Consider the following 14571-nt stretch of genomic DNA (forward strand, 5'->3'; position numbering starts at 1 on the left):
GCAAACCTATTCAACCCTAATCCCATTCGACCATCATAAACCCATGCAGTGTCCGAAACCAGGGGGAGTTTAGAGCATCTTCCATGGCGAAACCGTAGCGTGTTCGTACCCGATGGACCAGCCATGAACAGTCCCAGAACCACAAATTTAAGTACGTTACCGGGTCAAACTATGCCCTCCGAAACAAAGCATGGCCGCCTGATACTCCAGAACTCCGACCCCAAAATGACCTGCATTTGAAACAAACGCCGGGAATACCTGAAACCTTCTTAAATATGGAAACTGCCTTAGGAGGACTCCTGAGTCCCATGAAACTTCTGACCAGCAGATCGGAACAACTCCTGCTGCTGCCGCAGCAGCTCCTCTTGCGAGAGCCCGCTCTGTTCCAACTTGCTTGTCCTCTTTTCCCTTGTCTGAACGTCCTAGTCAGTCGAGTGGCCACGAGACCAAAAAATTATGTCATATTCGCACCTTGAGAGCTTCCCTGTGCTCTTCCGCTACGGCAAGAACATCTGGAATGTAGTCGCCAAACCCGAGGTCACGTAGCGCTTTCTCGACGTGTTCACATGCGATGGTCTTTTTCGCTTCCTTCTCGCTGATATCATTGGCCTCAGAGGAAATCAAGGTTATGAATTCAACGCAGCATTCCATCAGAAGATCGCGCGCATCTTTGGCGAATGTTTGGCCTGACGATGCGGGCAATATTTCGCTGATTATTTTCTGAACGGTCGCTGGGGAGGGTTAGTCCATGTTTAGAATGATCGGTCGAGGTTGGCGGGCGGCAGGTACCTTTAGGTAGCGACAAATCATCGTTGGCTAGAAGTGATGTTAGTGTTCTGGAATGAAACATAAAATAAGATCTCAAAGAAAATTACTCACAGTTGAACTCGATATCGGACATGGCTGCAGGCTCAGATAAGTGACATTACACACTCCTCTGTTTCACTATCGACGCGATTAACGCGACCGAGGGCAGGCCATGCATCAGTTTAAATACGTCTGCTGGCGTGCTTATCGCGGCAGAATCGGCGCGGAGCTGTTCACCGCCTTATACCGCTCTGTCGTGATTGGTCAGAACCCTGTACCAATCAATTTTTTCTACGGAATTTTTTTTCTCAATCATCCACTTGAGACTTGGAGTCGAGGTCTTTTCTCTTCTTCCACCTCTCTCTCATGAATTGGATCGAAGGAACAATGTCTCAACTACAACATGGACTTTTGAATACCATCTAATATCGAAATACTAATCGTCAGTTGATATCGTCAGGTGATGCTTGAAGGTTAGTGCTTGAATTTGTGTCCTCAATCCAATTTCATGATGAACTTCAGTGTCGCCCCTATCTTACATTTCTGTGGTGATTACCTGTCCCGCCAAAGGACCATCTGAATGACATTTGTCCTCGAGAATTGATTCCTTCGACTCTTATTGACGTCTGCTGACAAGACTTGTTAGGATTGTGACTTGCTGTATGTTCCCCTCATCGGTGTAGCATGTTCCCAGCTCTCGACAAGGATGGATCAACATTTATTTAAAACGGTACTATCAAATTCGGACACTCATGACCGATAACATCTTATTGTTCTGAGCTGTTGATCCATTAAACGGTTGCATAAAGCAGGCTACTCGGACTGTGCTGACGCGAGATAGTTGTAGGTTTCAATCTCCACGAACAAGAGATTGATACTTTCATGACTAGGTAGGTCCCCTTCTTTTTAGGACCCAACCGACCAAGCACATGATGATCACCCAAAATTCCATGCTAAGTATGAAGATGCTCTGCGTCTAATGCGTACACCAAAGTATTCGCTTTTCATCTTTCGACTGAAGCCATTTTTGATATAAAAACTTTTCATCTATCGAATATCAGGCGCTGTTTGCTGACTTGCTATGCAGAAAATTTTCTAGGATCAATTTCGAAAGACTGCGAGTTCCTCGTCATTCCAGCTGCAGAAGAATATTAGTATAGATTGAAGAAATCAATTTATGGATACTTACTTGATAAACCGGCCACTCAACTTCTTCGGTGCATCAAGCACCAATCTAGCGATAATGTGTCCAGGCACTTCCGGCTTGAGCAACTTGGCGTTTTTGTGTGCTTCGTCGAATTTCTTGTAGGCCTCAGGCGGCATATTCGTTTGATGCTCCTCTCGAATCTCGCGTTGCATCTCCGTGTCCACCATTCCCGGTCGAACCGACACGGAAGTCACATCTGGTTCCTCGGTGCTCAGCGTGAGGGCCAGATGGTTCATAGCCGCCTTCGTTGCACCGTAAAGGCCCCAACTATGGTAACCGGAAACCGCCGCGCCGGAGGATGTAAAGATGATTCTCCCTTTTGATTCTCGGAGAGCTGGCAATGCTGCCTTGGTCTGCACAGGTAACAGTCAGCCCGAGAAAAACTGGTAAAAAATTTTTTTCCGAAAAACGATAGAGAGCCGTACAAAAGAGACCAAACTGAAGAAGTTGACATCAAACCCGCTCTTCCACTGCTCGATGTCGGCATTGGCAATGAAAGCTACCTGACCGAGCGTGCCGTGGTTCAGGACCAAGCCGTCGAGTCGCCCAAATTTGGACACAGCGAGCTTGACGGCCTTCTCGCCGAGGCTGTGGTCTGAGATGTCTCCGGCAATGTATTCAACTTGGTCCGGGTGCGACTCTTTGAGGGCCCGCATCGAGTCTTCAGTTCGAGCCAGAAGGACGACATTGTTGCGGGGCGTGCAGGTGAGGAGGTATTTGGCTACTGCGTAACCAATTCCTTTATTCCAGTCAGTTTCTGCTTTTCTCTCACGGACGAGTGCTGCATGGACGTATTGGAAGATGTTCTCAGGTAAAGGGAACGTACCTCTCGAGGCGCCTGTGACAATGATAGTTTTTGCCGACATCTTGAATATTCGTCTGCTGTACAGGATCAAAGTGAACTCAATTGCAGAAGATGTCACAGTTTGAAGCTTCTATACAATTGTAGGTGGAGAATCTTCTGCGTGGCGATTGTGGTGCTTCTGATAAGCCGGGCAATGATGTATTAGTATGTTCTCGACAAGATGGGTCAGGGGTTGTCCGATCAAAAGATTGATAATCTACTGCGCTTTCTTTTAGATTCAAACAGATTCTACCTTGGTCATCTCGTGCTCACTCCTCGGCTGCCAACTAAGGGCTGTTGAGGATATCGGCCGATTCGCCGCTTACCTATCATCTCTTCCAACCCCGCTGTGGAGAAGATCAGGAACCATCAAATGCAACGCACTTGATATGAACTTGTAGGACTATTGACCTTTCTCTGTGAAAAAAGGGATATCAGGACGAAGTCATCATCCGAGTTTCTAACATAATGGCGACCGTCATCATCGGCGGAGGCATCATAGGCGCTTCTACCGCCTACTATCTCACCAATGACACATCAGTTCATAAAAGCCAGCCTGTTCATGTCATAGAATCGTCCTCGCAACCATTCAGCGCCGCATCTGGCTACGCTGGTGGCTTCCTGGCGAGGGACTGGTTTTCGTCCGCTACGGCAGCGTTGGGTGCGCTTTCATTTGACCTTCATAAAAAATTGGCAGAGGAGCACGGTGGCGCAGAGAAATGGGGGTATATGGAGAGTATAGCGCTGAATTTAGATGTTAGTGAACACGCCAAAAGACGGGGTGGTTCACGAGGCGACGACTGGCTTCGCGTCGGTACCAGTCGAGCAGACGCTGCGTCGAAAAGCCATGAGGCACAGATCTCTCCGCTCGACAGTGCGCCAGCTTGGCTGACGAAGCAGCAATATGGCCATGTAGAGGTTATCAGCAATCCAGGCACTGTGGCCCAAGTGTAAGCACCCAGTCTCTCACCTGGTGAATGGTTGACTGAGTCCATGTAGGGATCCCCGACGACTTTGTGAGTTTCTGAAGGACATCACCATTGAAAGGGGCGTGAGATGGCATGCTCCAGTAAGGGTACTGTCTGTGAGAAAAGATTCGGAAACAAATGCCATTGAAGGCGTTGTTGTCTTGAACTCCGAATCCCAAACTGAATCCTTCATCCCGTGCAAAAACATCGTTATTTGCGCTGGGCCTTGGACACAAAGCGTGTTTGAGGCGCTCTTTCCATCCTCGTCACTTCGACTGCGCGTTTCTCCTCTGGCTGGCTACTCGCTTGTCATCCGCTCACCACGTCACTCACTCGTGCAGGAGCAGCAGACCTACCAAGGACGGAGCCACGCCATCTTCACTACGCACCCGAGAGACTGTGGCTTCAGTCCAGAACTCTTTTCGCGACACGGAGGCGAAATCTATATCGCAGGTTTAAATAGCTCGACGATTCCCCTTCCTTCACAAGCGGAAGAGTCCAAGGAAATCATGGACAGGGAGAAGATTCAAGATTTAAAGAGAGTTGCAGTTCGGCTGATGGGCAAGTTGACAGAAGGGCACAACGAATCGTCAGCTGACGTGCCGAATGAGGATGATCTGGAAGTTCTACGGGAAGGCCTATGCTTCCGACCGGTGACGGACACCGGCCGACCCATTGTATCGCGCGTGCCGGATAATGCTCTAGGATCAGGGCTTAAGAGCGATACATCTGCTCCCGGACGAGAACGGGGCGGTGTGTTCATCGCAACAGGGCATGGGCCGTGGGGAATCTCACAGTCCCTTGGAACGGGACGTGTGATGGCAGATTTGGTGGATGGAATCAAGCCATCTGTAAATATCGATGCCCTGCAGCTGTAAGCTAATCAGCAATTCCCAGAAAAGTAGAATTTGACATCGTCAATACCATTATGGACAGGATTTGAAGTTGGGCAGGAAAAGCTATCGATGATGACAATATACCATTCTAGGTAATATATTGACTACCAATTCAGGCTTAGCCGATTGATGACCCGGACGTCAGACAAAAAAAAGTCGGCGCGTCTTCTGCGCGTTGCGTGTATTACGATTCAGAAAGATTAAACCGTGATAGCATTTGATCAATTCGAAAGTTGTGATAAAGTCGTCAAATCCTTAATCAATAATACCGCGAAGAAGATTTCATCAATCTATCGAAAATGGCAGAGGATGGGTACGATGATAGCAATCGCGCGTTCCTCCAAGCATTTATGGCGCGGTCAACAATGACTTTTGAAGAAGCAAAGCCCGTTCTAGCAGCTATACTGTCGGCTAAAGGTAAAATAAATGTCCTCGCTTAGATCGGCTATCATTTGCTGACCAGATCTTTGCTTCCGTATAGAAGGTCGACAGGTTCTAGAAGGAGACATCACGCATGCGGATTTCACGTCCTACATCACGGCAGCGAACGCTGCGCTCTCACCTTTTGATCTGGAGATTCGAAGTACCCTCCAACAAGCACCACCGTCGGCCAACGGAGAACCACCGGCGAATCCGCCGCGAATCTACGCATTGGTGAATACAACTAGCGACCCTCTCGCGCAGCTCGCAACCACTTACACGGCTGATGAGATCGCGTACTTGAAGAGATTGTTGGATGCTATGTTTGAGACAAATAACACGCGTCGATGCGAGGGTATGGTAGTCTCTAGTATGCAGGCCCTGCAGTTGGCAAGGACTTCGGGGGATGGCCGTCGTGATTCGACTCAACAGCAGACCCAGGGCAGTGCCGGGCAGACATTATCTATGCCTCAAGCGGAGAGCATGTTGAAAAAGCTAGTTGACGAAGGATGGCTAGAGAAGAGCTCCAAGGGTTATTACAGTCTCAGTCCTCGTGGACTTATGGAACTACGGGGCTGGTTGGTTGATACGTATAATGAGGAGGACGAAGACGGCAATCGTATCAACCGTATCAAATTCTGTGCGGCATGCAAAGAAATCGTGACGGTGGTATGTGTCTCCTACTTGACTTCAGACTGGCTTCATCTAATTGCGAGTTTCCAGGGCCAACGATGCGCAAACCGTGATTGTCCGGGTAGGCTACATGAATCTTGCATCCGCAATACATTCCGTGTCCAGCGGTCGGAACAATGCCCGGTTTGCAAGGCTCCCTGGCCTGGGGACAGATACGTTGGCGAGAAAGCTATGACATCCACAGTGCGCGGCACACAGGGATGCCGGCGGACTGGAAACGAGCTTCCAGACTTTGCGAGCAACAGTTGATTTTTGAGCGGAATTGTCGTTCAACCAATTTCCTTTTCGGCTTATATGAATCTAGTAGCAAGCAATCATGGCTCGCTGGTGCCATCTGGTATGACGAATCCTGCTACCGATGTGTTCCGCTGGCACCTGCGGCTGGGTTGCACATCGAAGTTCATTCTGCGTCGGAGTCCTCATGGTCCGATTTGCAATGCGCACATTGTCGCTTGCGGGACCAAATCTCAACTGCCAGCGTCAACAAAGCTCGAATATTTTGCTAGAACCTTGCCGACTTGTCGGGAATGGACAGTACTTTCCCACAGGCAAGCTATCGCCCTGAGGGACGTGATGAAATTTCCGGACTGTTACTAACACAATTGATTTCGAGTCCTCGTGTAGATCAATCAGATGTGCTCCAGTAGACGATGAGCCGTTATGCATGCACGTCAATGGACAGAAAAGTTTCATCAATCCTGTGACGTGGACTCTGGAGTTTCCCAAATCAGCCACCTGCCAGTCACAATGCGTCGTAATACGACAATACTCGGTACATCTCAACTCAATTGTCCCGAGTAGTGACACCATCCTGTCCCGTCAAGACAGTCTCCAAAACCTAAATAACGCGAATCGGCAAACTAAACGAATGAATTGATCGTCTATAACCGCACAAGAAAACGTTCACAGCAAAACGCGAGCGCTAAAGGCGCCTTCTCGAATCTTCCTCGCGTTCGCTTCGGCCAGTAACTCTACATACCCTCGCATGGGTGCAACAAGGCATTTGGACTGGAAAAATCAGCCCACCCTTCTAAGTTCGAATTCTTTCAAACTTTGCAAGGTTTGTCATTCGGCTATTTGCTCCTTGACATGTGTGCTATTCCGTTCTTCTTGTGGCGAATAACATGCAGCCAATTGGAAGGACTTAGTTTCGTATTTACTGCCAGGCCGAGCTGAATTGACAGGGAGCAGTACATACTCGTAGTATTCACGATCACCGCTGGCTGGTTAGGATAATCGGCACAGGATCAAAGTCACAATGGGGCTCTGACTGCAAGTTCTGCGATCAACAGACTTGTTCTAGACCAGTTGACCTAGTCAGACGGCAACTAGCCGAACCATCTGGTTAGTGGTATTAGGCTAAACAGTGCCAAGCCGGGGGTTTGGAAGACGGCGCAGTTGTCCCAAGGATAATTGCCGTACCCTTTCTTGCAATTACATATCCGGGAAAAATTCATGGATGACTGCAGTATCTCATGATACGCTATACCAAATCAGGCAAATGATCACAGATATTCGCAGTACCTTCGGTTTTCAATGCGAGTCGGTCCGCAAGCGGTTGGGAGGCTTTGCGCCCGAGGTAAGCCGGCTTACCGGACCTACGGAGTACGCCCTATGGAGTCGTGTGCAGAAAAATCCCTCTGGAAGACAGTTTTGAAACAAAGTTCGGCGTTGCGCGGTTTACACCGGCCCGGCTAGGTACCAAACTCTAGAAAAACTTCACTCACCGAAGCTCAAAAGAGTCTGCACTGTTCCATTCTCCTCCAGCCACGCGTCTTAGGTAGGGTAGTGTTCTCCAGACTCTAGCCACATGTCTTCCCCTGGGGAGTCGGAGGCGCTGGAGCCTGTCCCCAACTCCCCGAATTCCTGGTGCATTGGGTCGGTTCCGCGACGTGCCTCGCACGGTCCTTCTGGTAGTACGCGATGCCATTCGACGCCGTTCGTATTAGTAGCCAGACGGTTTGTTTCTCGTACGGCTACATGCAGTAGACTCTTTACTAATTGGACAAGGTACCTCCTGAAGTACTACCTTAGAGGGCTAGTAACCAGCAAGTACAGTCGCCGACCCGGCTTTCATCCATTGCCCGCTGCCGGATCCGTGGAGCGCATTGACGCTACGAAGTTCGGACTAATGTACCTATGAATTTTCACCTAAATCTCCGTTGCATTTGTTAACTTCACTCCAGCCGTCTGTGTCGACTAGATGTGGCATAGTCTTCCCCAGTCTCCCCACACTGGCCCACGGCATTACTGCAGGGTGCAACCTTGGGGAAGCTTGCTTCGGCGCCATTCTCCAGCCTCTCCAGGTCTTCGGAGTACCGTGTACCGGATTGCTTTTGCATTGGTTTATACTCCCGTACATCGATGGAGTGTACCCGTGAGCTGTGACTCAGATCATGTTTGCCATCGAGAAAAGCCCTGATCACATGACCCCTACGTCAGCTGTGGTCATATACTGCCCTTCTGCTCCGTTGTGGGGTGTGGCGAGTGTTTTTCTAGAAGGGTTCTTGGCGCCATCATAAGGCTCCATGACATTTGTCACCCGGCTACCCCGGAATGGTGAAGATCTTCTAGGTTTTTCTCGGCGAAGAATGCTTGGCAATTGGCCGGCTGTTGGCCGGTTGCGTCGGTGGCGTATTGGAACGTTCCAGTGGATACGGAAATAATTAGAGCTTGAACTCGAGGACAATGTACCAAATCCCGCGATGGAGTCAGCTTACTGCGCCGCGGAGCTCGTGTAGAGTTCACGTGGCCCACGGGGGAGAACCAGGTCCCAGAGCTTGTAAGAAAGCAGGGTCGCATGGAGTATATAAAGTAGCATCATCGTCAAGTAGCTTGCCTTTGTGTACCATGCAGCTTCAAGGGAGTTGTCTGTAGTTCAGACAAGATGCATATAGAGGTGCGCGCTCTTCATTGTACGTTATAGATGAATGAATAGTTGCTGACTGGTCGCAACTAATAGCTGCTTTTCCTATTATTACAGCTCCTGCAGCTATGTGCTGCAGGGTCGGTCGAAGACCGGCTCAGGGAGATCGAACGATACTACGGGATCGGATCAATCGGGAAACGAGAGGAAAACGGCCATAGCGACTCTTCGCACCATGGGCATATTTATAAGACGCGTTTCGAAGGTGTGACATGGGACCAGCGCAACTGGCGCCTGCACGGTACCGTCCTGGACCAGGGTCACTACCAGGCGCGCGGGTCGATTGCCAACGGATACCTGGGTATCAACGTAGCCAGCGCTGGCCCCTTCTTCGAGATTGATGTGCCCGTCGATGGCGACGTGATCAACGGCTGGCCGCTGTACTCGCTGCGACAGACGTTCGCGAGCATTGCCGGCTTCTACGATCAACAGCCCGAGACGACCGGGTCGAACTTCCCGTGGCTGAATCAATACGGTGGTGAGAGTGTGATCAGCGGTGTACCCCATTGGAGTGGTCTTGTGCTGGACCTCGGCGATGGTGTGTACCTGGATGCGACGGTCGACAATTCCACCATCAGCGACTACAAGACGACCTATGACTTCAAGGCTGGTGTTCTGTCCTGGCAGTATACCTGGACCCCGAAGAAGGAGAATGCCGGCTCGTTCAAGATCCGCTATGAACTGTTTGCGCACAAGCTGGATATCAACCAGGCCGTTGTGCGCCTGACTGTGACCCCGTCGCAGGATGGAACTGCTTCGGTCGTCAACGTGTTCGATGGATACGCCGCCGTCCGCACCGACTTCGTCGATAAAGGAGTCGATGGAGATGCTATCTACTCTGCGGTGTCGCCGTGGGGTGTGAGCAACGTGACAGCCTACATCTATGCGATGCTCGATAGCAAGGATGAGGGCGTGAATCTGGCGTCCGCCAAGTTGGTGGAGAAGCCCTATGTCCACACGAACGACTCGTCTATCGCCCAGGCCGTCGATGTTGAGTTCAAGGCCGGCAAGAAGTTCACTGTCACCAAGTATGTCGGCGGTGCTTCTACCGACGCGTTCCCGGATCCTCGGCAGACAGCACGGAACGCAGCCCTAGTTGCCAAGGCGACTGGCTTCGACGAGCTCCTGCGCTCGCACGCCGCTGAATGGGCATATGTCATGCCTGATGACTCTGTGGATGATTTCTCTCTCGGCAACGGCAAGTTGCCGGATGACAATTTCCTCATTCAGTCGGCCATCACGGCAGTAGTCAATCCATACTACCTCCTCCAGAACACAGTCGGTGAGAATGCCATCCAGAGGGTCCACGGAGCACCCGTCAACGACTGGAGTATTCCTGTCGGCGGCTTGACGTCGGACTCGTACGCTGGTCTCATTTTCTGGGATGCCGATCTGTGGATGCTGCCTGGTCTGGTGACCTCTTTCCCAGAGGCAGCTAAGCGGATCACCAACTACCGTGTGGCCAGGTATGCACAGGCTAAGGAGAATGTGAAGATGGCCTTTGCGAGCTCCAAGAACAAGACGCACTTCTCCGAGTCTGCGGCTGCGTACCCCTGGACCAGTGGACGCACGGGCAATTGCACTGGAACTGGCCCTTGCTTCGATTACCAGTACCATCTGAATGGTGATATTGGAATGGCTCTCGTCTTCGAGTATGTTGCCAGCGGAGACACGGAAACCTTCGAGAAGACGTACCGCCCGATGTATGACTCGTTCGCTACTTTGTTTGCGGACCTGTTGGAGAAGAATGGGACCAAGTACACATTGACCAACATGACGGATCCTGTAAGTCTGATGCACTTGCGACGGTCAGCAGAGCAGACGCTAATACGATGTTGTCTAGGACGAGTATGCCAACCATATCGATGCCGGTGGCTACACCATGGCCCAGATTGCGCAGACTTTGAACCAGGCCAATGCTTTCCGCAAGCAATTCGGCTTGGAGGAGAACAGCACCTGGAAGGAGATGGCAGACAATATCCAGATTATCCGGGAGAACGGCGTGACGCTTGAGTACACGACAATGAACAACAGCGTCACGATCAAGCAGGCAGATATTGTCCTGATGACATTCCCGCTGGATTACACGACAAACTACGATACTAAAGCTGCTCTGAACGATCTGGACTACGTAAGTAGGACCGAGAAAATTACTTGGCGGCGGCTCATGGCTAACGATGAGTAGTATGCGCTCAAGCAGAACGCCGATGGCCCTGCCATGACGTACGCGATCATCTCTATTGTCGCCAACGAGGTGTCGCCATCTGGGTGCTCCGGCTACACTTACGCTCAGTACTCGTATGATCCGTACCTCCGTGCTCCGTTCTTCCAGATGTCGGAGCAGATGGTCGATCTCTGGTCCAAGAACCGTGGAACACACCCTGCGTACCCGTTCCTGACTGGTCATGGTGGTGCCAACCAGGTGGTGATCAACGGCTACCTGGGTCTTCGCCTTGTGCCGGACGAGAAGATCCACATCGACCCGAACCTGCCCCCGCAGGTACCTCACGTCAAGTACCGCACGTTCTACTGGCGAGGATGGCCGATCCAGGCATCTTCCAATTCCACCCACACTACCCTCAAGCGGGCGCTCGACGTCGTGCCGCTGAGGACGGCTGATCCGAAATTCGCCAACACCGAGATCACTGTTCAGGTCGGCCCGGATAGCAACAACACAGATTACACTCTCCCTGCCGATGGCACCCCTCTGGTTGTTCCCAACCGTCGGATCGGATACATCAACACGGTGGAAGGCAACCTTGTGCAGTGCGGCTCGGTGCATTCCGTGAACGCCCACAAGCCTGGTCAGTACGCCATCTCAGCCATCGACGGCGCGGCGTCGACCAAGTGGCAGCCTGAGTTTGCCAACAACGTGAGCTCGATCACGGTGCCGCTGCCGAAGCAGAAGACCCAGAAGAAGATCTCGGGCTTCCATTTCGACTGGGCCGGCGCACCGCCCGTCAATGCGACGGTTATCTTCCACGACAAGTTCATCAAGGACCCCAACATCAACTTCCCGTGCTCCGCGGCGGACGCCTCGGTCTCCGCGGTGTACACATTCGATGTCCCCATCACTGTCCCCTATGACCCGGATGCGGACATTTGGACTATCGAGCTGCCCAAGGCGAACACAACGAACATCACGCTGGCCGAGCCGATCAAGGCTCCTCGCTTCGCGACCCTGTTTGTCCAGGGTAACCAGGCAATTACCGAGATTGAACGCCAGCTGAAGAATGGAACTGGTCCGACCGTGGCTGAGTGGGCTATCCTGGAAGAAGGAAAGGCCAACTTCGGCGCGGAAGCGTTGAAGCTTGAGCCCGTCTATACACGATCATCTGGTGAGACGTTCATGGGATGCAACTAGAAGAAAAGCAAGAGTGATGCGGTAGAGTTGACTTCTTATACATGCTGACTGTTATTTCGACGAACGAAATAACGATACCACTTTTAGTATATAATGGCAGTGGGTTCTAATTGTTCTACTATGTGATTTTTGTAGTTTTGTTGTTCATAAGCTGAGAGTAGCATTGAACGCTAGTAATACATTAGGGGGCATGACAGAGGTAGCCGTCACATGAACATGTGTTTCCATCACTTCTATCAGCTCTAGGTCGTTGGTCTACATAGCATCATGACAAAGGAAATGCAGTCCACGCCAAGCCACACAGTGACTGAGGAACACAGGACGCAAACGGGGACGGAAAGAAATTCAGAAAGCCAGTTCATTCTACGCCCGGGCATTTTCCTTCAGCACCTCCTCCGTGGTGGCAACCAAGATGTCAAACGCGCGGAGGACATAAGGTTCTCCCGCCAGTGGATTAGCGCTGACAACGCGGATCGCATAGATGCCAGCAATCACGGTAGAAGTGATGTAGATTTGTCCACGTTTGTTGATGAGTTCGAAAACGGACTTGGTCAGAGCGTTGGCCGTCTCGTCGACCTGCGGGACAGCGGGGTTTTGGCCATCTTCTTCTTTCTTCTGACTGGCTGGGTTGCGGATGCGGAGAACCGTGAGAGCAAACGCGGGAGGTGTCACAATCTCAAAGAGGTCTGGACGGCTGCGCACCTTGTCCGCAAAGATGTTGCCCAAGGTCAACCCCTTGCGGATATAGGCTTTCATCCCGCTCAGTCCGTAGCTGCGCATCACGAACCAAATCTTCAGGCTGCGGAAGCGCCGACCCAGGGAAATCTGCCAGTTCCGGTAGTCAATCACCGCACCCTGCTGCGAGTAAGGGTTGCGCAGGTAGGCCGGAGTTATGTCCAGCGCATTGGTTAGATCCAGCCGATTCCGGACGTACAGGCAACTATACTCCGTGGTAAGTCATAAAAGACACGACTCGAGCATTTGATTGGAAACAAACCTTGCATCAAAGTTAACAAGCAGCCACTTGTGCATGTTGACATTGAAGCTGTCGACTCCCTCGGCAAAGTTGCGCGCGATGTGCTGATGCTCCTCGGTGATGAGGGCAGATCCAGCGTATGCAGCATCAATATGCACCCAGATGCGTTTCCAGGACTCCTTTTCCGCGAGAACGGCTTTGATCTCCGCGAACCGGTCCACGGCGCAGGAACTGGTTGTACCCAGACTCAAGGTAATGAAATACGGGATCAGGCCGTCGCGCTCCGCTTTCTCAAGAACTTTGCGGAGCGCCTCACCGGTCAGCTCCATGTTCTCCTCGAGCTTGGTCGGCACAGATCGGAAGCGCGTGCCCGCGATGATGGCTGCTTTTGCAGTGCTGCTGTGCGCCTGATCACTGGCTAGGGCTACCAGGGAGGCGCGCAAATGGCACACGCGATCCTCATATTCCTCCGACCCATCCTTGAGGCCCTCGGCGAGCGCCAGTTCACGCACGCGTCGCTCCCGCGCAGCGATCATCATGGTCGCCACCGATTCGCTGGCGCTGCCCTGGATGACACCGCCACCGCCATTGGACGAGGTGCTCAGGAAGCACTCTGGTAAACCAAGCGCCTTGGCCACCCAGTCCATGACAATGGTCTCCAGCTCCGTGCAAGCCGGAGAGCACAGCCAGTTGAAGGCCGGTGCCGTGAATGCGGCGGAGTACATCTCGCCCAGGATACTTGGGTAGGTGACGCCGGCAGGGAAGAAGGCCATGAAATTGGGCGACTGCCAGTGCGTCAATCCAGGCTGGATCTTGGCCTGGACGTCCGCCTGGATCGCAGACCACTCCTCCGGCTCCTCCGGCGGATTCTCTGGGATGAGAGGCCGCAGGTAGCCTGGCTCGACAGTGGGTAACACCCGCTGGTCGGGCAGAGAGTCAAAATAATTCGTGACTGTGTGGGAGTGGTTAGCTCTGGGCGTTGTGGACATCCAGACCTGGAAGACGACTTGGAAGGGCCAATCATCAGGAACTTACTATCATCAATGACTGCATGAGCTGCAGCCCGGAACTGCTCGCGATCCATGGTTGATGCCTCTTGGATTGATTTGGACTTTAGAGATTGTTACAGAATGAAGAAAAAAATCAGAAAAGTGGGAGCAGCAACGACCGCAGACGGAGTGAATATCAACACGAAATACAGTCCAGACTGATCTGGCAATCAGGTTCGAACGCTTGAAAGCACCAAAGAAACAGTTCAACGCCGAGGTCAGACAACCACCCAGTTCGTGCGCACTGCAAGCATTGAACGGAAGGCAGAAACACAAGAGAAAATTGATTCGAACAATCTACACCCGTCGCCCAACTTATACTTCACTCTCCAATGCTGGAAATTCCTGCCGACGAACCGAAATTCTTATTCACGTTGGCGGATATACGGTCTCTTTGATCCACCCCGGTTACGGAGAGATG

The 14571-nt window shown here is 51.7% G+C and overlaps 7 protein-coding genes across 7 annotated transcripts; 4 read left to right on the plus strand and 3 right to left on the minus strand.

The window, feature by feature from the left end:
* Nucleotides 1-287: 287 nt before the first annotated feature.
* On the minus strand, nucleotides 288-901 carry VTN49DRAFT_405 (uncharacterized protein; the record flags this gene model as incomplete). The annotated part of the gene is made up of 4 exons (XM_069411953.1): nucleotides 288-413; nucleotides 472-731; nucleotides 790-816; nucleotides 880-901. 4 exons carry the CDS (start codon nucleotides 899-901, stop codon nucleotides 288-290), a joined length of 435 nt encoding a protein of 144 aa, XP_069271308.1.
* A 1007-nt stretch (nucleotides 902-1908) lies between these two features.
* VTN49DRAFT_406 (uncharacterized protein) lies at nucleotides 1909-2880 on the minus strand (the record flags this gene model as incomplete). The annotated part of the gene is made up of 4 exons (XM_069411964.1): nucleotides 1909-1945; nucleotides 1997-2367; nucleotides 2440-2753; nucleotides 2841-2880. 4 exons carry the CDS (start codon nucleotides 2878-2880, stop codon nucleotides 1909-1911), a joined length of 762 nt encoding a protein of 253 aa, XP_069271309.1.
* A 446-nt stretch (nucleotides 2881-3326) lies between these two features.
* VTN49DRAFT_407 (uncharacterized protein) lies at nucleotides 3327-4704 on the plus strand (the record flags this gene model as incomplete). Its single annotated transcript, XM_069411975.1, has 2 exons — nucleotides 3327-3808; nucleotides 3858-4704. The coding sequence occupies 2 exons, from the start codon at nucleotides 3327-3329 to the stop codon at nucleotides 4702-4704; spliced, it is 1329 nt and encodes a 442-aa protein (XP_069271310.1).
* A 317-nt stretch (nucleotides 4705-5021) lies between these two features.
* Nucleotides 5022-6084, plus strand: VTN49DRAFT_408 (uncharacterized protein; the record flags this gene model as incomplete). The annotated part of the gene is made up of 3 exons (XM_069411986.1): nucleotides 5022-5139; nucleotides 5204-5811; nucleotides 5866-6084. The coding sequence occupies 3 exons, from the start codon at nucleotides 5022-5024 to the stop codon at nucleotides 6082-6084; spliced, it is 945 nt and encodes a 314-aa protein (XP_069271311.1).
* Nucleotides 6085-7645: 1561 nt separating this feature from the next.
* Nucleotides 7646-8049, plus strand: VTN49DRAFT_409 (uncharacterized protein; the record flags this gene model as incomplete). Its single annotated transcript, XM_069411997.1, has 3 exons — nucleotides 7646-7794; nucleotides 7846-7968; nucleotides 8022-8049. 3 exons carry the CDS (start codon nucleotides 7646-7648, stop codon nucleotides 8047-8049), a joined length of 300 nt encoding a protein of 99 aa, XP_069271312.1.
* A 673-nt stretch (nucleotides 8050-8722) lies between these two features.
* Nucleotides 8723-12125, plus strand: VTN49DRAFT_410 (uncharacterized protein; the record flags this gene model as incomplete). The annotated part of the gene is made up of 4 exons (XM_069412009.1): nucleotides 8723-8734; nucleotides 8798-10546; nucleotides 10605-10892; nucleotides 10947-12125. The coding sequence occupies 4 exons, from the start codon at nucleotides 8723-8725 to the stop codon at nucleotides 12123-12125; spliced, it is 3228 nt and encodes a 1075-aa protein (XP_069271313.1).
* A 363-nt stretch (nucleotides 12126-12488) lies between these two features.
* Nucleotides 12489-14185, minus strand: VTN49DRAFT_411 (uncharacterized protein; the record flags this gene model as incomplete). Its single annotated transcript, XM_069412020.1, has 3 exons — nucleotides 12489-13065; nucleotides 13123-14053; nucleotides 14137-14185. The coding sequence occupies 3 exons, from the start codon at nucleotides 14183-14185 to the stop codon at nucleotides 12489-12491; spliced, it is 1557 nt and encodes a 518-aa protein (XP_069271314.1).
* Nucleotides 14186-14571: the final 386 nt, after the last annotated feature.

The sequence above is a fragment of the Thermomyces lanuginosus genome, assembly GCF_041956635.1.
Source record: "Thermomyces lanuginosus strain ATCC 200065 unplaced genomic scaffold VTN49scaffold_16, whole genome shotgun sequence".
NCBI lineage: Eukaryota > Fungi > Ascomycota > Eurotiomycetes > Eurotiales > Trichocomaceae > Thermomyces > Thermomyces lanuginosus.